This window comes from Panicum virgatum, chromosome 1N (assembly GCF_016808335.1).
Source record: "Panicum virgatum strain AP13 chromosome 1N, P.virgatum_v5, whole genome shotgun sequence".
NCBI classification, from domain to species: domain Eukaryota; kingdom Viridiplantae; phylum Streptophyta; class Magnoliopsida; order Poales; family Poaceae; genus Panicum; species Panicum virgatum.
This window is the reverse complement of record NC_053145.1, coordinates 49,574,060-49,598,938: the sequence shown is the minus strand read 5'-3', so window position 1 is coordinate 49,598,938 and position 24,879 is coordinate 49,574,060. Positions and strand designations below refer to the sequence as shown.

Sequence of the window (24,879 nt, the reverse complement as noted above, 5' to 3'; positions counted from 1 at the left end):
TCTCCCGCTTCTTGGCCTTGTACTGGAAGCGCTTCTTGAGCGACTCCTTGTCGAAGCGTCCTCCCCGGTCACGACTGCGGTGCTTGTGGCACCGACGCTCCTTGTTGGAGCCTCCCTCGTCGCGGTCGCGGTGGCGGTAGTAGTCGAAGGAGTTGTTCTGGCCACCGCCGGACTTCTTGGGGCAATCGGCGATGAAGTGGTTCAGATCGCCGCAGTTGTAGCACCCAAGGTTCTTCTTCCTCTGCCTGTTGTGGTAAACGCGCTGGAACTTGCTGATGAGGAGGCACAAGTCGTCGTCGCCCAGCGTCTCCAGCTGCTCATCTAAAACAGAAGGCAAAGAGGCAAGAGAAAAGCCAAGAGCAGAGTTAGCGTTAGTGCTCGATCCACCACCTGGGCCAGTCATAAGAGCGATGCTCTTGGAAGAAGGGGCACCATTGAGCTTGGCTCGTGTCTGGTTATCCACCTCCATGGCCTTGAGCTTGCTGAAAAGCTCGTTCACAGTCAGAGTCTCATAGCCTGCAGACTCAATGATCGTGTTCACCTTGAGATCCCACACAGAGCGGTCAAGTGCGTAGAGCAACTTGGGAGCCTTCTCGTGCTCTGTGTACTCAAAGGCACCAGTAGATCTGTTCGCATTGACTTTGTTTACAATCGACTGAAAACAACTGAACATCAAGTCAATGCTCTCACCCGGCTCCTGTGTGAAGTTCTCGTATTCACGCCGGTGAGTCTCGAACAGTCTGGCCTTCACCTGAGGTGTACCCTCATGATAGTTCTCAAGGCACATCCAAATCTTGTGGGCTTCCTGAAAACCCTGGACGCGTGAGAACTCCGCACGAGAAACGCCAGTGAACAAGGCAATGACAGCCTTGGCATTAGCCTCGTGCTGGGTCAGCTGGAGAGGTGTGGTCCGAACAGCAAGCACCTCGTAAAGCTGGTTCGTGGTAATTTCCCAGACATTGGCTCCCATGCTCTACAGGAAGGCTCTCATGCGAACCTTCCAGTAGGCATAGTCCTCGCCGGAAAACACCGGGATCTTACCAAGACTCGCCATGGTCGCTGAGTGGTTTTCGAACCGGTTAAGGTACTGAAAACCTCAACCGAGCTCTGATACCAATTGTGGGACCGAAGCCGGCGACCAGAGGGGGGGTGAATGGGAGCCGATCAAAATTTCTTCCGAAATTCAAACCGTCGGCCTATATCCCGAAAAATCACCCAAGCCCTCAAGCGTTCTGGCTAAAGTTTGGAGTAGGTATGCAAAAGCTAAACCAACACAAAAGGCCTCGAACGAGCGAGTAAAACCACGAAGCAATTCAGAAGCGAATCGAGAGAAACCGCAGAACTGATCTGCCAGGACCGGTCTGACCGGTGCACTGGACCGGTCTGACCGGTCGGGGGCCTGAACACGGCTAGACCGGTATGACTGGTCTTGCCTACCGGTCTGACCGGTGGCACCCAGAAAACCCCGAAAAGCTTTGATTCAAACGGTAAATCTCGACCAAACGACCACGAAAATCGATGAAACTTGGGGGATTGCTTCGCCCCTACCCCGTGAACATATCCCCAAGAGATCTCATCCTAAAGATCAAAGAATCTTGAGAATTCGAGGGGAGATCAAGAAGGATTGGGGTTTTCTCAAAAGCTCAATAAATCCAATTCGAAAAAGCTAGTGATTCCAGAGGGTTTAGAACGGGGCTAGAAGCACGGGAATCACAGCAAAGAACTCGTAGCTTCCTCTCAATCAAGTGCGCCAAAAACGAAGTCGAAAATCCATCGCACAAGGCACAAAACGAGGAGATGGAATTGATTCAAAAAGCCCAGAGGGCACGAGGAGGTTAGGGCCTCCTTTCCCAATCAAATCCACACAAGGTCTCACAAATCCATCAACTAAATCTACTCTAAAGAGAATAACAGAGGGAGAGGAACACAGGGGCGGCGGCCTGGGAGATAGAACAATTCACGGACGAAATACAAAATCCACAATTAACCTAACACAAGTGAAGGGGTATTTATACCCGCTGGACCGGTCAGACCGGTATGCTGGACCGGTCAGACCGGTATGCTGGACCGGTCAGACCGGTTGATTAGACCGGTCAGACCGGTGCCAGGGACCGGTCAGACCGGTTGGCCTACAGCACCCCCTGTACACGATCTCATCCGACGGCCGAGGTTCTTTCTTCGAAACGAAGTCTTCTCCACGATCCCTCCATCTTGATAAAGATCAAGTCTGCGGTTTTGGAGGGTCCGCGAAAACCGGATAGGTGGCCTGTTTTGAGAAAACCGCCAAAACCTCACGCGCGGGAAGATTCCCGCCTCCACTCCGTGGCCCTAGACGTCGTTCCCGCCTCGGCCTTCTAACGGCCCTGGACGCCGCCCGACGCCCGTCACCTCCTCGCCCGCAGTGAGGCCCTAGACGCCGTTGACGCCCGTCGCCTCCGTCAGTCCCGAGACCGACGCCCGTGCCTCCACGACTTGGCGTCTTCAACCGCCATCCGCCTCCTTGGTTTTGTGGCGCAAACCAAGAAACCCGCCTTCCGTCGCCGCTTGCGCCCTCGATCCAGGAGTGGATGCCACAGCTGCCGCCCGGTCCGAGCTCTGGTCCCGGCTGCCCTTCCCCGCAGTCCACCGCACGGTCAATCGTCCACAGCACCTCCACGGCAGCTCCCCATCGACACTCGACGCCCGTGTACCTGCAATCCAAAGACCAAGCGCACGATCACACCGCACGGTTGACAATTCACCCATCACAGGCAGGATAGAGTACTCTCGTTCCTCAAACGGCGCCCGAGTCCTCTGCGCCCGCGCCGGCCGTGGATCAGCCCCCGGCCTCGCCACGCTATGATGCCACGCCGCCGCCTGAGCCCGACACCTCTGCGCTGACTTCCTCGCCACCACCCGTCTGCACTGCATCGCCCACGGATCCGCCGCATCATCCGATGGTCACACGGGCACGCGACGGCATCCGCATCCCCAACCCAAAGTACGCTCACGCCGTCGCCGCAACACCGTCCGCACCACCGACATCAGTTCATGCTGCCTTACGAGACCACGACTGACTTGCTGCCATGCGGGACGAGCACGATGCCCTGATCTCCAACGGCACCTGGACCCTCATTCCTCGACCTCCAGGCGCCAATGTCATCACGGGCAAGTGGCTCTTCAAAAACAAGCTGCATCCTGATGGTTCTCTAGAACGTCGAAAAGCTCGGTGGGTCATCCGCGGATTCAATCAGCGAGCTGGGGTGGATTTTCATCAAACGTTCTCCCCAGTGGTGAAGCCGGCGTCCATTCGGACGGTCCTTCACCTTGCTGCTTCTCGCCGCTAGCCGGTGCACCAGCTCGACGTGAAGAACGCGTTCTTGCACGGCGAGCTGGTCGAGCGAGTCTACTGCCACCAGCCTGCTGGATTTGTGGATGCGGACCACCCCGACTACGTGTGCCAGCTTGTCAAGTCCTTGTATGGGCTCAAGCAAGCACCCTGTGCCTGGTTCCACCGCCTCGGCGCGCGCCTCCGCGAGATTGGCTTCACGGCGACTGGCTCGGACACCTCCCTATTCGTTCTCAAGCGTGGCGGTGACGTCGCATACCTCCTTGTGTATGTGGACGACATCATCCTCACCGCGTCGTCGGATGGCCTGCTACATCGGATCATCCACCAGCTGAAGTCTACTTTTGCACTCAAGGACCTCGGGCCGCTACGGTTCTTCCTCGGTGTGCAAGTGCGACGTGCTGACACCGGCTTCTTCTTGACTCAATCGCAGTATGCCGAGGACATTCTTGAGCGTGCCGGCATGGCCAATTGCAAGCTAGCGTCAACTCCAGTCGACACCAAGCCGAAAGTCTCAGCCAAGGATGGTCAACCGGCAACTGATGCAATGTTCTATCGGAGCATCGCCGGCGCACTGCAGTACTTGACACCCACTTGCCCAGACATTGCTTATGCAGTGAATCAAGCATGTCTGTACATGCATGCCCCAACCGATGCCCATTGGAACCTTGTCAAACGCATACTGTGTTACCTGTGCGGCACTATCAATGACGGCATTCACATCTCGGCGTCCTCTTCGTTCGACATCACCATCTACTTCGACGCCGACTGGGCCGGCTGCCCCGACACTCGACGTTCTACCTCAGGCTATTGCGTGTTCTTGGGAGATTCACTGGTTTCTTGGTCATCCAAGAGGCAGCCGACAGTGTCAAGGTCAAGTGGCGAAGCGGAGTACAGGGCCGTAGCCAATGCCGCGGCTGAATGCTGCTGGCTGCGCAATCTGCTTCGCGAGCTGTTCGTGCATGTCGACAAGGCCACAGTCATCTACTGCGACAACATCTCTGCGGTCTACCTCTCTGAGAACCCAGTTCATCACCGGCGAACCAAGCATGTCGAACTTGATATCCATTTTGTGTGCGAGAAAGTGCAGCTCGATCACATTCGTGTTCTTCAGGTTCCATCACGAAGTCAGTTCGCCGACATACTGACCAAGGGGTTACCGACGCCGCTGTTCTAGGAGTTCAAGTCCAGTTTGTGCATCAGTGAGCACGATGCTTCAACTGAGGGGGGGTGTAGAAGACCTGGAGTCTCCAACGGTCTTGTGTAGCATTCTGTTAGCTTTAGCCCGAGTCTTGCGCAACTCCTCCTGTAAAATCTTCCACAACGGCCACGTTCCCTTGCTTCTAGGATCGGTAGTTGCATCTCTGTGGCCGGTGGCTTGTATATGTATGAGACATTCAGGTTCAATACAACTTGAGCATCATTCCCTATACTCTTACAGCCTCGATACCCAAATATTGTAAATGCGCCATCTTTTCAAACCTGCCTTCAACTGTACCGGTAAGATTGTTAAAAGCTAGCCACATATATGTCAGGCCATGAAGGTTTCCTATGCTTGTGGGAATTGTTCCTGAGAGGTGGTTTTGTGCCAATGCAAGAAATCGAAGATTAACAGACATATTGCCAATTGAACTCGGTAGCTGATTATCCCATAGTGACATCAATCGCAGAAGAGTACAGTTTCCCATTGCATGTAAGAATTCCCAACTTTCATCGTTGCTAGCTTCAATCATGTTTCCCTCAAGGAAAAGATAAGACAATTTCGAAAGCTTGCCGAAAGAACGAGGAATTGGACCAGAGATATTGTTAAGTGCTAAATCTATGTACTCTATCTTTGAGGAAATGCCTATGGAAGCTGGGATGTGACCATCAAACTTGTTGTCTTCTAAAGTAAGCAATCGGAGATTAGGGAGCGCATCACCAATGTTTGGCCGCAGCAACACTCCTCCTAGCATGTTCTGATCCAACTCTAGATCCTGCAGAGAGGACAGATTCAGCAAGGACTCCGGTATGCCGCCAGATAAACTATTTTTCCATAGATACAAGATCGACAAATTTGATAATTTCCCAAGCTCGGCGGGGATACTTCCTGACATACTATTATTTGCTAGATCGAGTTCTTCTAGTTGAGTCATATTGCTGAGTGACGGTGGGATGATTCCTATGAGTTTATTTCCTTCTAGATTTAAAACTGAGAGACCAGAAAGTAAGCCAACTTTAGGATGGAGCTCACCGACTAGATAGTTCCTAGAGAGGTCCAGTGTACGAAGGCTGGAGCAATTGGCAAATCCATCTGTTATAGCATCGCGCAATGAGTTCCCGCTCAGATCAAGGACCTCCAATTTGCCGAGACGGCCCAGAGGAGGCAAGCGGCCGGAGAAGCTGTTTGTGGATAGGTTCAGCGTCCTCAGAGACGTGAGATTTCCAAGAGAGGAGGTGATTTCACCTTCCAGGCGATGGCCTGGGAGTTCCAGCGATGTGATCGCACGCCCCCGGTGTGCCCGGTCGCATGTGATCCCCGCCCACCTGCACAAGGGGTTGCTTGTGTTCCACGAGGCCAGGGCTCCATTTGGGTCGCTGGTGATGGCCCTCTTGAAATCCAGCAGCGAGAGCATGTCGCCTTTGCTGGCGTGGTCCGGAGAGCCATGGGTGTTGCGATTCCACGGCAAAGAAGCAGCAGCGCAAGCAACACGAGCATCTCCCAGTTGCCACGCCGAGCAGAGCCTTGTAATAAGGTCTCTAAAACCTGTGAAACCAAACTACGGCGAGCACAAATGCGTCAATACCAATATATCAAGAAACCAAATGGAAGAATAAATTCTTCTAAAAAAAATGGAAGAGATGTACCCGGGTAAATTCAACGAAAAGAACAACAATTCCTGGCCCAAGAGATCCGCACCTGCTTTGGTTTATTTGATCTCCGGCAACACTCGAAGTACGCGTCGTGCGCGCTGCAAATGGGATGCTTGCTTGCTCGCCAGAAGGCTTAAATGGCCACCTTATAAAAGCTGGCGCACTGTACGTGGTCTAAAGCTGTTTCTTCGTGCTCGTTGCGTCCACGCACTTTCCAAACGCTCAATCACACCGCTGTTGCATGCAGCGGTGACCTTGACTCGTAGACTTTTTTTTCGAAAGACTCCTTGACTCGTTGACTTGGTAAGCTTTTGCCTTTTGCTTTTGAGAAACCGGGTTGTATTTTAATTATGTGGACCTGTTTATTTACTCCGATTACCTTATAAGAGATATAAGATGTCAAATAAATATAAGCCATTCAACTTTAGGAGGAAAGAAACAATAAATGAAAGATAAAAAAAAGCTTGGCTATTCTAATTACCCTGCTATATTTCTGGTAATTTTTAAAGCTATTTCTAGTACATTTTGACGATCGAGATTGGTGGTGCTTGATTTTATTTTTTTTATAATTTTATGATCGGTTCGGCCTATGCACGAACTGATGGAAACTAAATTGTCCAGTCCAGACAATTTCATTTCCCGCTAACCGAACTCTTCAAATTATAATGACTAGGTGGGCCACCCGCGCATTTGCACGGCTAGATATGTTATAAGGTTACATCCTTTATTTTCTATTGTAAATTTGTGCTTTTTAAGCTTTGAGTACAAACTATATTTTTATATGTAATTTTTAAATTCTAATTTGTTTTGTAATTTTGTAGATAAAAGTAGTATACAAAGTTGTTTATTGAGGGTACGTGTAAACTCTCAAATGTTAATAAAGCGTGGACAGTTTATATGACAGAGAGAAATGACCTTAATCCGGCAGCGCAAATGGCAGGCTGGTTTGCGGGCGAGGAGGTTTGTGCGTTAAGCAGGGGGCAGAGAATCTGGATGCATGAAATAGGTTTGAGGAATGGCATTTGTTTGGTCCAGTGAGCATTCTTTCCTGTAACATTTCAAGATTATTGATTTTATTTAATACCAACAATCTCATTCATGTTCAGGGGCGGGCTCACCTGATATTCAAGTGTATTCATTGAATACCCATTATTTGTAAAAAAAAGTCAAGTATATGTAGTAATATACATGTATAGGTATTCAAAATAAAATAACACTCAACTCAAAGAACAAACCGGATAGCCCAAAATCAGCCCACTAATGGGCCTATTCCTCAAACCCCCCCCCCTAGCCCGCTCCCACTTGTCCTCTCCCGTCACCAGCAGGGACACCTGCTCAAATCCTACCCCCCCCCCCCCCCTCCCCCGGCAGCAGCAATAGATAAGGGCAGGGCGGAAAGCGGCTGGGGAAGGCGCCACATAGTATTTTTTAGCTAATCTATATTAACTCTTAATATAAAAATAAATTCCTAGTACAGATCAAAACCATGTGATTAGGAATAAAAAATTGCAACAGTTTGTTGTATAAAAAATTAATATAATAATCCAAAATTATATAAATGCCATACCTCATTGTCTAATGGGTTCTCATGTCTCATTTCAGTAATTTCATGTAATGTCTTTCTATTATAAGACATTTGCTCCTCTTATGTCCCTTGTATGCTTTTATTTACCTCCATCATTTTGGGAAAATTTTCTTCGTGTGAGAACCTATAAAAAAGGAAATTAATTGTGTACTAATAATTATATACATTAAGAAAACAACTCATTAGTAATTTATTATTTTGTTTGAAATATAATATATTGCTTACCTCTGAATAAGTTCCCAGGTATATAATATGTCCAAATCTTTATACAATCTTGTAGCGCTAGTTGTTTTGAGAGAGTTACACCTATACCATTAATATATATTCATACACACACATATGTTACCTTTGATTGATAGAGAGAACAATAATCACACAATTAAATTTATAAACCTTTGAATTACCTTGGATCTTAAAACTTTCAACCATTGTCGATGTAACAATAATAACTGTCTGATTTTCAGTTAAATCTTCACTTATATAATGTGCTAGCTCTCCCCATAATTTTACTCTAACTTTTCACCACTGAAATTTGATGTACAATATTTTAATATTAAATCTTTATACAAGAAATTATTTTAGCTGATCATAAATTTAGTGAATAGGATTCTCTTACTCCAATAAGAGAAGTTCGACGACACGAATATCTTTCATTCGCTCACTGGGGGTGTTCTTCTTTATTATCTTTGTTGCACTGGCCATATATTGGTGAGTAGTCTAATAACATCTTAAAATTTGAGAATAAGTTAATAAACGGTATACATGATTATAAAATAGATAAAGTACAACTAAATCTTTACCTGAGCATTGATGATCTTTATTTTCTCATTTTAGCGGTGTATCTTTTGTAACAAACTCAAAATAATGCTACTTGAACTTATCTGATGGCTCATTCACTTCCTTCACCGTTGTATTACATGTAAAAAATATTTTTTCTCATTGCTCAATGGACGGTACCTAATGAATCCTTCTAATTTGAAGTTACTAAAAACATATATAGAACCCTCATTTATTTGTGGCCTATAAGTATTTAATAGACTCTTCCATATAGTAGCATGGATTGTATCATTTTGTTCAAAGATACAATAATTAAGCAAAATCAGGATAATATATACAAAAGAAAAGAAATTGATAAAAAAAATTACATGTTCATCCATTAAAATCATATCCATGCTTATAAGTTCATCAGCTGCATTGTTGATTGAATCCCAAACTCTGGTAACTTTCACTTTAATGCTCCACGTTTGTCCTTTAGTTGTAAGATCACTCAATTTTTTGTATGTCATATCGTCAATACCTTACTTGAAAAGAAACCACATATATTAGCTGCAAATTCATATTAGATGAAAGGACATGATATTTTAATAATATTTATGCAAATATTATTCATGAAAGAAATTTGCATGAAAGTGTGATAATAACTTACTGAGTGATCTAACAACTAAAGAACAATCATGTAGCATTAATCAATATGCCTACTATAAAGTTAAAACAAACAAAATATGTAGCGTTACCTTTGTTGCTGCCTGTTATAATTAATTGTAGCTAGCGTTACCTCTGTTGTTGTATGCTTTAATTAATTGTAGCTATTCTGGTTGATGCCACCTTGCACAGATTGACCATTGAATATGAAAGTTTCTTCGACAAAGATGCTTTGCTTTAGTAAATTTTATTACTTAACTCATCCCCGTATATTCATGATGACCTATGGACGAATATGCGAGCAAAAGAGTACCTTTGTAGGAGGGTTGTTATGGTGATGCCGCAGCGCATGGAGAGGCCGGGAGCTTCGAGCAATCTGATGTTCAATGCTTTGAAGATCTTCGGCGAGGTGTAGAGATCGCAGAGGCAAGTTCTACAACTCCGGTGGCGAGTCGTAAAGATCGCAGAGGTGAGCCACGTTGTGGAACTCCGGCGGTGAGTCCTACAGATTGCTTTTATGAACTCAACCTGTCTCCTCGTTCGAAAGTATTCTGTTTAGTTTTTTCCAAAAAAGTAAACCTATCTCATTTGTGGAACTCATGTGGAAGTCAACCGGTTCTCCTCGTACGTATGTATTTTGTTTGTGTAAACGTATTGAAACGTCCTATCTCATTTATGTAAACATACTGAAATGTGTTGCGGCGAGACACGTTGAGTTTATTACTTTTTGCACTGATGGGTCCGTCTTTAGCTGCATTCGGCCGTGGCGACACCACTACATACTGCAGCTGTGCTTGGCAGTTGTAACAGAACCGTCCAAATTAAATCGGCTTAAGTGCGCTAACTATCATCTTAATGGTTAATCAAGTTACCACGCACTTAAAACGGTGTAATCTGGCAGCTTGTTGGGTTAAGGATCGAAAACACTGGAAGTCTCGCACGAAGACGAGCACAGATGATTACAAGCAGACAGAGGTTTTCAAATTTAAAATATCAAGAAGAACTTTGCAAAAAAGGTTTAAAATAATTATCAGAGTTAAACATGCAGCGGAATTTAAATAAAAACTCAGTTTAAAAATAACGGTATCTACGAATACGTGAGGGCGTCACATCGAGTCCACCGATGTGAATCCTAGTTAGCTCCAACCAGCAGCAGCTACACCTGAAAACAGGGTAACAACAAACCCTAAGTATAATAATACTCAACAAGACTTACCCGACTAGTGGTATATACTTAGCCAACTCCTAGACATGCAAGGCTGTTTGGCTCTGGGGTTATTTTGCTAAAAAGCTGATAATAGTGGATCCTTGCTTTCAATATTTTAGCTCAAGTTTGTTGTACCAATACCAACTAGATTTGCATAATCATCAAGAGCAAGCATGGTATATCATATTAACTTCCAAGAATACATAATCATATCTGAGATCGTCACATTTCCATTCTCATTCCACTTCTTTACTACGATGTGACACAGCGACCAAGGCTCTCATATCCGCGAGTCACGGCGAATTGATCCGATTTAACCTTGCAAGATGGACCTAACTCACACGACACATGCAAGCCACACTGGACCACACATGTCAATTGTTTCCATCATTACCACGACATCTGAACCACGCCTGCCAAAACCCGGGTGAAGGGCCCCTCACGGCGAACTCCCAGAGAACCAGAAGGCGACATACAATCCAACACCCACCATCATACCACGCCCAAAGTAGCAGTCGCAATTCAAAATATCATTGTAAATCAGGTCTACAGCTTACCGGTTTCGACTACCTCCTACTTCCGGTATTTGGTTAGTACTGTTCAATCCTCGACAATAATGCCAACAACGATACTGTCCTCAATCGACACAGGCGGAGGCTAACTTTCCATCCATTTCATACCTTAACCCAACTTATCTCCGCCCGGTCTCCATGTTTCTTTCCTCAGATTCATTCTCAAGCATCTTTCCATAAGTAACAAGGACCTATACCTCGCGAGTGACAGGAAATCACTCGACTTCTACCGAATCCTAATTAAGCATGGCAGTACTAACAACTTACACATACTAGTATAGACCTGAGGTAACCTAGGGATTATGCATCTAAAGTTCCAAACAACTCCTAGAAACGTAAATGCATAAATTATTAAATAAACATTGAATACTGAAATTAAAGGTTATACTCCAGGGCTTGCCCGGGTTTGACACAAGTGAGTTAGTTAGCTTGCAGTCTTGCACCGGCTTGACATCATCTTGCATCCACCATTCACCATCTTGGGGTTCGATCCCGCCATCACGTGCTGTACGTCCACGCGTTGTCCATCTAGCATATCAAAATGAGATGCATCAATGCAAATGTATGAATGCATGGAAGTACAATAATGCACCAAAGAGGGCAAGCAAGACAGGCACAAGGTCACGAATGGGCATCCATATGAATGAAGGTTATGAGCTAGCTTTACCAAACATACAAACAAGTTCAAGGCAACGGTTTGGTGATGTAATATGAGAGTTCATTCAATTTATTTTAGCCTGAAGTGTTTCCTTCAAAAACTAAACTTGTTTTAGAAAAGCTAAGCCACATTGTAAAGCAGGAAGGGTTAGACTAGAACTTTATTTGACTAGCAAGCAAATATAAGCAAGGTGAATAAACACAAACCCTATTCTGGTCCAAAAAGGGTTAACATGATTTACATAGGAACAAGAATTAGCTACTGAAATTAACATATAGGAAAGCACCTCTTAGCAACACACAAAAGGAAAAATATATCTAGGAACCAAACAAATGCAACAACTTAGCATGCAGCAAGGATCTGATAGCACAAATTAACTCGTATGATAAGATACTGATAAGGAGTGCAAAAACAATTTACCAATATTTATTGATAACATTAAGTATTTATTTTAGCTCTAACAAAACAAGTTGAACAATTAAAGATCTACAACACGCATACAACTTATGGGCCTGGGAATTTTACAGTGAAGTACAGATGCAAATATGGGGCTACTACACAAATTTCATAATTTTTTGGATTTCTTGAACTGCAGATATTAAATAAACAAGCTTAAACAAGTATTAATCATGATTAAATCAATACACCACAGAAACACTAACTATACAACAGGTTTAATATTTCTCTTAAGTACTGCATAACAAAACAAAGCTAACCTAACTGGTTTTATATTTTTAGCATGCTCCTAACTCCATTTATGCAATTAACAAGCTACAAAAGTATTCAACTTGCATAATTAAAACTGCACAGAAAAAGTTATCAAACACCACATTTTATGGCTCTACCATATAGAGGATAAAAAATGCAGCTAACAAAACTGATTTTGTATTTTTAGTATTTTTTACTATTTTCTATGGATTTTCAAAGTTTCAAGCGATTTGGTCCCTAAAACACTATTCCTATGAGTCTATGACATTGCAGAAAACCCCTGCACTTGCTTGAATTGTTGCATGTGGTCCCTCACGTGATTTGGAGCAGAGGCGCTCTGGAGCTCGAGTTTTTTGCAAGGGAAAGCCATGCCGGCTGCAGTGGAGTGGTGGGGAAGCACAAGGGGCTCACTTAGGGCCGGTTTGATGTGGGAGTTGGGGCCGGGGATGGTCGGGAGGGCGCCGGCGGCGGAGCAGTGGGGGAGCTGGTGCTGCAGGGCGGTCTCCAGCGAGGAGGGTGGTTAGTGAAGGTCAAGGGGATGTGGGGGAGCTCACCACGACCTCGATTCGGGAGGAGGGCCGGAGGGAGGGCTCGACGTTGAGGCGGAGCTTTGGGCGGAGCAGCAGCTCCGATCGGCCGGGATTCGACCGATTCCCACTGGAAAGAGGGCAGCGGGGTTCAGGGACGGCAGGCGGAGGTTGAGGAGGAGCCGAGGAGGCCCTGGGCGCGTGGATTTAGGGCGGGAGTGGTGGGGATGGCCGGGGCGGCGCCGGAGCTCGCTCGGCTCCGTTCGAGCATGAGCTGGAACGAAGGAGGGGAATGGGGAACGGGGCCGCCTGAGGGGATAAGGCCGAGGGTGAGGGCACGGGCACGACCTGACGGTAACGGTGTGGTGATCAAGCAAATGTCCGATGGCCGGGAGCCATACCGTGCTCTGTGCGAGCAGGAGAAGGCATGGCGGAGGAGGGAGGGAGAGTGAATGACATGTGGGGTCATGGCTATCTGAATCTAAGTTCAACTGGGGTAAACTCAAAATTTTGCAGTGGAACTAAAGTTGTAGAAGGAGAAAAGATCTACAACTTTGATGTTGGACAAAAGTTGTTTTGGGTCTTGGATTAGGGAGAAAAGAAACGCACTTAAAGCTCGGCTAAGATTGAATTAAATAAAGCCAGATTGATTAACACTAGTGACCATGTCTAAGCACATAATTAGCATCTAATGCAAAAGATTAACACCAGGGGTGATACAGCTGTTGGCACCCAGCCAGATGAGGAACGGTTCGTACGTGGTCCACGGAAACAGTTTGAGTCTGTTTGCATACAGGATATATATATATCCAGAATATAATGCGGAGGCCGCGGCTGGGCCGTCGAGACCACACCAGCTCGCGGCGGCATCGTGTTGTTGCGGAGAGCCTGGATAATAAGTTAAGGAGTATTTTTTATTAATTTTATTATAATGGCAATGGTGGGTAATTTACCTGGCTAATAAGTTAAGGGGTATTTTTGACTAATTTTATTATAATGGCAGTGGTGGGTAATTTAAATTTCTCTTATTTTCTCCGATTAACGTGAGAATTTCTAGACCTTGAGAGCGAACGTGGAGGCTCCGTTTGTTGGTCTTGATTAATTTTATTATAATGATAGTGGTGGGTAATTTACCTGGCTAATAAGTTAAGGGATATTTTTGACTAATTTTATAATAATAGCAGTGGTGGATAATTTATCTGACTAATAAGTTATTATAATGGCAGTGGTGGGTAATTTACCTGGCTAATAAGTTAAGGGATATTTTTGACTAATTTTATTATAATGTCAGTGGATGGTAATTTACCTGACTAATAAGTTAAGGGGTATTTTTGACTAATTTTATTATAATGCCAGTGGTGGGTAATTAAATTTCTCTTATTTTCTCCGATTAACCTGAGAATTTGTAGACCTTGAGAGCGAACATGAATGCTCCGTTTGTTGGTCTTGATTAATTTTATTATAATGTCAGTGGTGGGTAGTTACCTGGCTAATAAGTTAAGGGGTATTTTTGACTAATTTTATTATAATAGCAGTGGTATGCTAATAAGTTAAGGTGTATTTTTGACTAATTTTATTATAATGACAGTGGTGGGTAATTTAAATTTTTCTTATTTTCTCCGATTAAGGTGAGAATTTCTAGATCTTAAAAGCGAACGTGGAGGCTCTGTTTGTTGGCCAAATAATAAGATAATAGATTTAAGCACCGAACCAATATGACCGAACACCAACCCATGAGTCAAGGTCCCGTTCGCTCTTAAACCATCTCAGCAGCAGAGCGCCTGATCATCCAGTTACTGCAACCTGCAATACACTACCTGGCAAATGTGGTAGAGTGGCTCCGATAGGTGCGGTAGGCAAAAACCGAGAGCTCACCTATATTGAAGGATGCGTTATATTCAGTTTAGACCACATGGGCACTTGAAAGGGTAGAGGCAAACTCCAAATTTGAACCTTAATATCTATGCCCACACAAAATGAAGTAAAAGGAGGATGCATGAAACACTGGTAGAATGTGAGCAAAAAGAAGAATGAAGCCCTCGTTTGATTCTGTGTTCTGCGTAGACAATGATGTCTGACAAGTGGACAATATATACTCAATTATCATGTACCGAGCAACATACAGCGCAAAACTGATCAATGAGGCTGCTAGGGAACTAACAAAACCGTTGCTACTTGTTTTTGGTGTGGAAGATGTGATTCATGCTTTGTTCTCCAGAAAGTAGGATGATGAAACAGCCAGACCAGCAGAATCGTAAGTCCGCACAAGCCGCTGCCTCTTTCCTGGCGATTCCATCCAACACAACTCCAGATGGAAAGAGTCCAACTGGGAAACACATTTGCTGATGTCTGATGGGTTATCCCATGTACATTCCACCAGGTACTAGTGTCATTTCGTATCCTCCGTCAAACTGAAGCAAGTTGTTGTTTGCTGATCCTGTCCAGTTGACCGTTGTTGTCGTGCTAGTAACTTTTTTTTTCTGAGAATCGTCCGAACAGGTATGCATTAGAGCAGCCGCAACGATTTTTTTTTTTAGAGAAAAGGTTCCCCCGCTATATAGCCGCAACGATTCGACAAGCTCTCTACAAAGCTTCCACGTAGGAAAGAGAGAACGAGAGAGCTGGCAACAGCCGCTAGCGGCTAGCACGCGTCCAATGCTGTGCAGGCTTCACGTGATGCATTCAAGGCAAGGCGAGGGGCCGAGCGCGCCCTCCCCCGCCGCTCGCACCGGTAGCCACGCGCGGGTGCTGATCGCCGGTTGCGAGCGCGCGAGGCCACCGGGCGGGCGGTGCGCGGGGCTGCCGGAGCGCGAGGCCTGTGTGGGGGACGGGCGAGGTCGTCGGTGCGGCCACAACACGGAGCTCGGTCGCCGACGCCAACAAGCGTTGGTGCTGTGCAGGGAGGAGAAGCTCCGGGATTAGAAGAGACTCTTCGACTGCTCGCCGCTATGTTCTTCTTGATGATCGGAGAAGATGACGAGTAAAATAATTTAACACGGGGGCTCACAATTGTCCTGTGCTAAAGATGAGCCGTTGGCGAGGCATCGTCGTTTGTACTCTCTACAGGCTGAGGTGGCACGCATTATAGAGAGAAACTCGCGTTTACTGTTGCGGGTGCCCTTACAAAATTCTCTGCTCCTCATGCGTCGTTATCCTAAATGCGCAATATTGTTCTTGGGCGCAATAATTTTTTGCGAGAAAGAATTCACCCTACTTTTAAAGAAAGCGAATAGAGTTTACAAAAGAGTACAGCTAAAAGAGATAAAGGCAAGCCAAACCACCCTGGCTTTGCAACGCCGGGCTTACAGACGGACCCAAGACAGAGAAAGGAAAAGGAACACGACATAAGCTAAAAAGGTCTTCATCCGGCGGACGGTCTCTAAGGGTGTGATTGGTTTGTTGGGCTAGTCCCAACCAGGCCAAGATTTATGCATGGCTAGGCCCAGCCAGGCTTATGGGTGCCTTTGTAGGGTTGTTTGGTTAGGTGCATAGGAAGATTTGGCCCATGTTAGTTTGTGTTTGGATGGGTGCACTCGGACCTGGGCTGCATTGTGTTACGCAAGAGTGGTTTGTTTGGTTGGCTGTGTTGGGCCGGATGTGATCACCGAGTGATAATACCGTTGTGGCCCATATTAAAGGCCTCCGCCCGGTCGCCGAAACCCGCTCACCAATCTCTTCGACTTCCGCTCCCGTCTCCTCCTCTCCCGTCTCCTCGACTTCTCCTCCGGTCGCCGTCGTGAAGGCCGCCGGTGCGCCATGAGTAGAGCGGGGTCGGGATCCGGCAGGGGTGGTCCCTCGCGCGATGCGGCTCCGGCGTCCACTCGCGCGAAGTCGATGGAGATCTCTTCCCCGGCGCCCATTGTCATCGACTTCTCCCCCTTCATCTGCTGGTCCGGGAAGCCGTGCGCCGGGTGCGTCGAGTACCACGAGCGCTAGCGCAAGGCGGAGGAGGCTGCTCAGGTTGCGGCACCCACGAAGAAGACCCGCAGCGGAGGCGGCTTTTCGGAGTCCTCAGAGGAATCCGACGCCGGAGAGGACGACGATGACCAAGAGGAGAAGGAATCAGAGGAATCGAAGGACCGAACAAATTGAATCAGGGATGAACCGGACATGATAAAAGCCACAGAGGAAAGGAAGGAGGAGGACCGGGAACCTTCTTCACCGGGAGGTGGAGCGCCCGGACACAGCGGACCGACCAAGCCGGGGAGTAGCGGCAAGCGGCGCGAGAGAGAGGAGAGCTGAGGAGCTGTCTGGCGGCGCGAGGGAGGGAGCGAGTGGAGGAGGACGGATGGTCGTGCGGTAACCCTAACGGGTCCTCGAGGGTTTTGTTCCCTGCACTCCAGCGGCCAACAACGCGCTGCCGGGAGCCACTCAGCGCCAGCCCAAATGCAATGCAGCCTGCATTGCCTGGCTACGGCCGATTCCACCGTTTCCAGCAATGCACCCTGGCGGACCACTTTTGCACAGCCCAAGCCTGGCTAACAGGCCTATGCAACCATCCAAACAACACTGGGCTGCATTGCGCAAGCCTGGCTAGACCCTAAGCCAGGCATCCAATCACGCCCTAACTTTCTCCAGAAAGTTCTCCACCTATGTCTTGACTTGTACTCCTAATTCCCAAGTCTCCAGTTCAGCACGATCATTATCCCAAAGCAATACCTTCCATCTGCAAAAATTGATTTTGAAGATTATAACCGGCGGCGACTTGATAAACACCCCCTCAATCGCCATCTTATTTCTTGTATTCCACAAAGCCCACATAACCGTGGCCAGCCTTGTTTGCAGCCTGAAGGAATCCACCGTTCTAAGAAGTTTTGTAAGGAAAGATGGAGCCCTATCCCAACCCAAGGCTTCTCTTATACAGGTCCAAGCAAACTTTGCAAGAGGGCAGGCAAAGAAAATGTCATCTACCGTCTCTGGCACGTTACAAAGTAATTTCTAAGCATGAACATAGAGCAACAGTTCGTTAATCCTTCAAGTAACTTGGATATTAGATAATTCTTTTATGAGTGATGGAAAATGTTGTATAATTTTTTGTATGGGCATCGCTGATTTCTGGGCGATGTGAAAGTAGACCAACAACGGACAAGAGAACATGTTCCACATTCTCCCCAAATTTCTTCAGGAATTAACTTCACTTGAAATTCCTGCATTGGAACAGGCCCTTGACAATTTAACATAGGATTACGGGTAATGTAAGAACCATGTGACATTTGTTTGTGTATGAAACAATCGTCCCGCACAACTCTTACATAAATTCCCAAATTCCAATCTGAACGGAGCCCCACTTCTGCAGCTTCTGAGCTCTACCAATTAAGCCATCAAAGAATTAAGTACAATCTCCCTGTGGTCAAGACTGTGATCCCATTAAATGAAGAGGTAATGCTCACCACAAACATTGGTTAACCAAGATTTTCAGTACACTTGCAAAATTTGGATTGCTTCTGGCACTGAATACTATGTACAATAGTTGAAAGCTGTAAATGGAAAGAGCTCTTGAATGTTTGACATTGTGCCATTGTTGACCTACTACAACAAAAGGTTGGCCGAAGCCTTTTGAATCCCCATATAAATTGGTAGCTTAACCAGGTTACAGATCCCATCGTTTCTTCACATTAAAGAGGAAAGCAGGATTTCGGAAATTATCCTGAGGCACTTGAAGCATAAGCTGAAGTTTTGTTTTCATTGGTGCAGTCTTCGCTTTGCCCTCTTCTTCTCCAACCTAACATCAAAGGCATGCCAAAAAAAAATTCATGTATTGCTCAAGCAGGCCATATGCAATTCAAGCTGTCGGAAGGCAATGATAACTTCAGTGTAGATATCATACTCATAGATGTGAAGTCTGGGTTTGCAAGCATCAGCTATAAAAGTTCGAAACGATTGACAGTATTCTAAAATAGCCATTTCACAAAAGGCCTCAACGAGAGGAGATCAATCATATTTTCAAAGCTTTAAATATGTGCAAAACAAACTGATATTTTCTGTACCTGTATACTATATTTGCATATTACCAAAAAAAAAAACATATATTGCAAAGTGCAAAAGCTGGCTTTAAGTGATAAAAGTACAGGTGGTCACCAGACAAAATTGAGAAACAGCAATATCATTGGGCTTCGGACTACTGATGGAAATCTACCACCTTAGCAAGTATACAGCCCAGGACAAGCATAGCTGACAAATTTAGCAGATTTCCATAAGGATGCCACGTTTGATTTATTATCACCTTGAATACGTTGTAACAAAGGGCGCAACCACTAATAAGCAATAAAGGGTGAAATGCTTCTAATTTCCAAATTCTCTGCTCCAGTAGAGATATATCCAAATTCATCTGCTCGGTTACTCCAAAACTTATAACAAAAGCAAGATATGCTGTTGAAGCATAAAAACACAGTAACTGTAATGAACGTACCCAAAGGGAAGCCCATCCAACTCGCACCTCAGAATCATAACCAGCTTTCATTTTGAAATTTTTACCCATTGTATACTTATAGACAGCATTCCAGTCATCAGTGGCAAAGTTGTAACGATAGCTGAAAAGAGGAGGAATCAACTTTTAAAGATCCAGTGGAAAACAAGCCAACTGTTGAAATAATCATATGATAATGCTAGCACTATGCAATAATCCATCAAACCCTAGCAATATTTTCAAATTTGGCATTGCCAATACAGATGCCATTAAGTGCTAGCAAATGTTTACGTTGTAATGTTAACTCAAAAAATAGTAAGCAAATGATCTACAAAAGGGGAAAATAACGCTCAAGAAGCCAGTTACATTTGTACTTGCTTAATTATGGTTTGCAAGTTCATAACAAGATAGTTAGCAAACAGAACACTAAAGACTTATGATCCATGAACACCACTAACACGTAAGCAGACGATGTTGCTGACAGACATCCAAGAATTTGAATAGAAGCTTAAAACGTGTTGAACACATGCAAATATAATCCTCAATAAAATAAACCTACTCATAAAATGATGCTTATGCAGATGTTGCAAAATGCAAGCGTGCCTTTTGTCAATTGTTCAGATCCTTCAGGTTTAGTGAGGCAATCTTTCTGTGGAGATAAAGCAATTCAGTTTTCCTTCCTTTGCTGAAATCTTCATGGTGATTTCATTAGTGAACATATCATCAAGAAAGCTTTGTTAAATTTGTGGTGAAACCGAAAGAACACAAACACAATTTACATAATTGTACTGGAAGTAACTAGAGAAATTAAAGACCTAGAGCATTAACAGTGCAGAATGTTTAGCTGACGCATTTATTAATGGGAAGGCAGCGAGAAAAATGATTGTAGCCTCACCTCAACTTATCATAAGGACCAAAACGCCTTTTGAAGTCTATGGATACTGCATGGGAAGGCAACGAGACACTTGGAACCAAAGTCAATTCATTGTCCTAACAAATAAAAGGTATGAAGAAAATCAAAATAAGCAGAAAGGTTGAAAAATAGAACAAAGGAAAGGATAAGATAGATCACCTTATAACAGTATCTTAGATTAAGATTATTTTTATCGTAGTGGGCAGTAAGAACACCGTCCAAGAAATCAGATTTCGCAATCCCATCTACAGACAACAGTTTCTCCTCCTCTTCATTCATAGTCTCTTCCACTGAAACTTGACCAATAGGAAAATGGAATGTTGCCCTCGGCTGCCATACAAAAAGGATAAATCTTTTATATCTAGTAGGAATATATTAGCCATAAGAGAAACGGATGAATCCTTACTCCTAAAGCATAAATATCTCCTAATTGCAATTCTTATTAGTAGCATTTATAGTAGTTCCCAAGGATAGAAGTGGCACCGGATCAAATATGAACTTCCAATTTTATTCCATAACTACAAAAGATCAAAGACATTGGTATCAACGTATAACAATGGCAGCAAACAAATAGGATATATCTGAATCTCGTTGGAATTTCTCAGGCCCCGTTTGTTTCAGCTTCTGGCGGATTTTGAAGGCTCGATTTTGGGAAATCCAAAAGTCAGATGACTCCCAGGACTCCCAGAATCAAGAATCGAGAATTCAGTTGATTATGGATTCTAGATTCTGGATTTTGGGAGTCATCTGATTTTTGGATTTCTCAAAATCGAACCAAAAAATCGGTCATAAGCTAAAACAAATAGGGCCTTAGTCTATTTGATAAATGAAAATGAAAAGGTGTCACCTGTGCAGGAACGTAGATACTCACCAGACCACTATAAGGCACCAAAGATGATAGCTCGAGTTTATACAATGGGTCACCCAACCTAGTGATAACCGAAATTTCCCCTTGTTGCAGCTGAGAAATCAAGGAAAGGAAGATTAGAACAGATGAAAGGGAGATATGGGCAACTCAATTCAACAGACTGTAAGCATGACCTACAGCATGAAAGATATTAAGCAAAATAAGAATTTTTATATGCACGTAATACGCCAAATAAAAATGCATATATCACTACACGAAACAAATGCATACCCGACCACTTTCAAAAAGGCGTTCTAATTCAAAATAGGGGCGCAATACCTTGACATCGTGCGAGGCACGGAGCCGGACTGCGCCGCCGGGGAGCGAGGCGTCGCCGCTGAGCAGCGCGTTGCGTTCCTCGACGTCGTAGAGCACGGAGAAGTGCTTGGTGATGAACGCCAGCAGCGGCCTGGCGAAGAGCTGCTGCAGCGGGTCCTCTTCCTCCAAGCCCCCCTGCCACTGCCCCTGCGGGTCGCTCTGGAAGGAGAGCCGCAGCTTGGCGAGGCCCCCCGCGAGCTTGCACGAGACCTTGTTCGCGAACACGCCCTCCTCGCTGTCGTACTCCGTGGTCACCCGCAGGCTCGGCAGCCTCCGGGACCGCGCATCCGCAGGCTCCGGCGGCGGCGGAGGAGGCGGTGGGGGCGGAGGAGGCGGAGGCGGGGGCGGGCAGAGGAAGGTGAAGGGGCAGCGCAGCCCGCGCAGCCATGGGGGCAAGTTGATGTTGAGGTTGAAGGGGTTGGGGTTCTGGGAGGTGGTGGAGGCGGATGAGGAAGTGGTGGTGGCGGCGGCGGTCGCCATGGAAGGCGGCGGAGCAAGCGAGGAGAAGCGGCGGAGTCGGAAGAATCGAATGGAGGACGAGGGAGGTGGAAAAATTTCGAGGGTGGGACTCGGGAGGCCTAGGAATCCTGGGTCAGAGGTTTTCGATTTAGGACCCTGGACTATTGAGTTATTCTGGAGTAAGGCACTGCTTGCTGACAGCCTTCGGCGCATTTGCTCACCGCGCTTGCGTGGTGACTCGTCGTACACTAGAAAGTGCAGCGCGGCTGTTGCCGCGCCTAATCGAGATGGCCAGTGTACAATGGTTGTTTTGGGCCTTTAATTTGCAAGTATGGTCGTATTACTCCCTCCTTCCCCGTTTATAAGGCACGGTGGAACATGACACGGTCTTCTAAACAACACTTTGACCATTTATTTATCATATATTATATCACTTTTGATTATAAGCTTATAATCATTGTAAACTATATTTGATTATGAATCCAATCATATGAAATTTGCATTATAAAAACAAAAATTTAATAGTCAAATTATTGGTCAAAGATGAGAAGGTTTGAATCTTGATATACGTGTATGCCTTATAAACTGGGAAGGAGGGAGTAGTATATTAGTAGAGCGAGCCAGCGTGTGGATTTTTTTTTTCATTTTGGTCACATTGGTGGCATATATGCATGGAACAGATAAAAATGTTGCAATCGAGAAATAGGTTTTCTTAATATTTTATGATCAATGTAATCATGTACTCAAACATTGTGGCATGTGCATTTTCGTTGCATTTAGTCTATATCCTATTTCTGTCCATACAATTGTAAATATAAAAGTTAGGGAGTTGAAATGAGTCCGAAAAAGTAAGTGAAACTAAATTAACTATCTGTGTCTAGGCTAGGATCAGTTGTTTACTCTCAATGCTTCTCCATCAGTACTTATGGATTCATTTGAAATGAGCTTATGAAGTTTATTTGGACTGTATATAAATCATACATAATGGGCCGGGCAAGCAGGGCAGGGCAGCCAGGCAACTTCTAGTAAGCTTCGCAAGCACGCTAGAATGCTCCTGCTGGCTCAATCAATGCTCACCGGAGAACACCATGTTCTCGTGCTCATCGCCTCTTGGACTGGACTGGTTCCAATTTCTATTTTCTTTCCCGTTCTTTCTTCTCTCCCGCATGGCGCAAGAAGAGGATGATGGGGGGTCATGGAGGTTCCGGAGGGAGCAAGGGTAGCACATCGCATGGCAGCTCGGTGGAGATAGATGCGCCGCCGGCTGCAGTTGCGCTTGAAACCGGACGGCCGGCGGCTCCGCCTAGAAGCATCGTGCGGGCGAGCCGGTGAGGGTGAGGAGATGAGCAGGGGCGAGGGTGAAGCAGTCTGGTGCAGCGCTGATGACAAGAGCACGGTGCAGATGCGAGAACAAGCTCCAGCAGATGATGGCAAGCTTAAGCGGTGTGGCCGATCGTCCACGATGGCCTTGCCCATGCTGTGGACGCCATCGGGGCTGAGCCTGCTGCGCATCCTCTTGCCGCGCCTGCCGTTCACCCGCTGCCCTCGGCCGCTGGCCGTGGGCCGTGGTGGAGGGTTGTTTATGAGACACGGAGCTTATCACCATGCTCGTCATCTACGTGTGCTGCCTCCGCTAGCCTTTGCTGCCGCGGCAGAGAGGCAGCGGTTGCTCCGACTGCAATTGAGAGGAGACTGTCGCTGGAGTGTTCTGGACTCAATCAGTGACGTTAGGATTAATCTAGAAGAAGTGCTGCTGTCCATACGAGATCGGACGGCTGGAGTTGGACAAGAGCTTCAAGTTGGACAGTGATGATGTTATTATGACGTGGAGTAATGAGGAGGGAGAATTCCGTCCAAGTTTCGTTCTTTAGAGATGACCTTTTTTAAAAAAGACGCAAAGTACATGACCTTTTTCAAACACGATTTAAAACGTGAATTGGTAGTTTGGTAACCACAGATTTGCACGAGCACAAAAGGTTGAACGGTAATGCGGACGGGCCAATGGCCCAGTGGCAAGCTAGCCGAGGTGGGAGGCAGCCGGCGGGGGGTTGGAACCCCCCGACCGGCTTTTTGTTGTATTGTGGTGGCTTTTTATTTTTAGGATGACTTACTGCTCTTTGAGTTACATTTATCTCAACTGGATTGGCATGATCAACACACATCAAAAGTTGGCTTACACTAAAAAATAAGGCGAAATAGCCAAATTCATCCTTGAACTATCGCGTCCGGCTCAATTTCGTCCTTGAACTTTCAAAAGGTCCAATTTAGTCCCTGAACTATCTCCATTGGTCCGGTTTCATCCCTGTGCTGAGCTGGCGTTGACACCGTCTACTGCCTCCTTAACTTTCCGTCCCATTAGGTTTACAGCAAACGCTGAAATGAACATTTTACCCTTGTTATTTTTCTCAGTACATCGACCCTCCCTCTCCCAGGCAGCCCTCTCGCTCCGTCGCAGTCTGGCCGCCGCTGTTTCCAGCGAGCGCGGCGCCTCACCTCGCCACCCCCTCCGAGCCTGCTCGCTGCCCCCCTCCTAGCCTGCTCGCCGTCCCTGGCAAGCCTGCTGGCCGGCACCTCCAAGCTTGCTCGCCGCCTCCTCCAAGGCAGGTTGCGAGCCCTCCAAGGCTGCTCGCCGCCTCCGTCCAAGCCGGCTCGCCGCCCCCTCCAAGGCAGGGCGATTCCCCCCACAGTGGCCGCTCTCTGGACCTTGCACGGCGCCGCATAGGACGCCGCTCCAATCGTGGACGTTGGCTGTCGATTGAGGTGGTTAATGGAAATATGCCCCAACATTATCAGGAAGGTCTGTAAGATCAGACATAGGACCCAGTACTGTCATGTCTTGTGGAACGGTGAAGCTGGTTTTGAAGTGAGAGATAAAAAATGGAGGTTCACAGTTGATCTCAACAACAAAACATGCTCATGCAGATATTGGCAAGTTTCTGGGATTCCATGTGCACATGCTTGTGCTGCCCTGTTCAAGATGTCTGAAGAACCTAATAAATATGTGCACAACTGTTTT

General features: G+C 46.1%; 1 protein-coding gene across 6 annotated transcripts; it reads right to left on the bottom strand.

Moving 5' to 3' along the window:
* Positions 1 to 18,044: 18,044 nt before the first annotated feature.
* On the bottom strand, positions 18,045 to 24,012 carry LOC120656392 (outer envelope pore protein 37, chloroplastic-like). 6 transcript variants are annotated; one of them, XM_039934470.1, is made up of 7 exons: positions 23,738 to 23,917; positions 21,366 to 22,111; positions 21,051 to 21,140; positions 20,339 to 20,509; positions 20,162 to 20,256; positions 19,270 to 19,390; positions 18,045 to 18,582 (listed from the first exon to the last, which is right to left on the bottom strand). In XM_039934470.1, exons 1-7 carry the CDS (start codon positions 23,766 to 23,768, stop codon positions 18,451 to 18,453), a joined length of 1,386 nt encoding a protein of 461 aa, XP_039790404.1. In that variant the 5' UTR covers positions 23,769 to 23,917; the 3' UTR covers positions 18,045 to 18,450. The 6 variants fall into 6 exon arrangements, 3 of the variants coding, with proteins under 3 accessions (XP_039790404.1, XP_039790402.1, XP_039790405.1); XR_005667889.1 differs by lacking the exon at positions 18,045 to 18,582 and adding an exon at positions 19,826 to 19,951 and having other exon boundaries at positions 19,257 to 19,390; positions 23,738 to 24,012; XR_005667890.1 differs by lacking the exon at positions 18,045 to 18,582 and adding an exon at positions 19,826 to 19,958 and having other exon boundaries at positions 19,257 to 19,390; positions 23,738 to 24,006.
* Between the last annotated feature and the right edge of the window lie 867 nt (positions 24,013 to 24,879).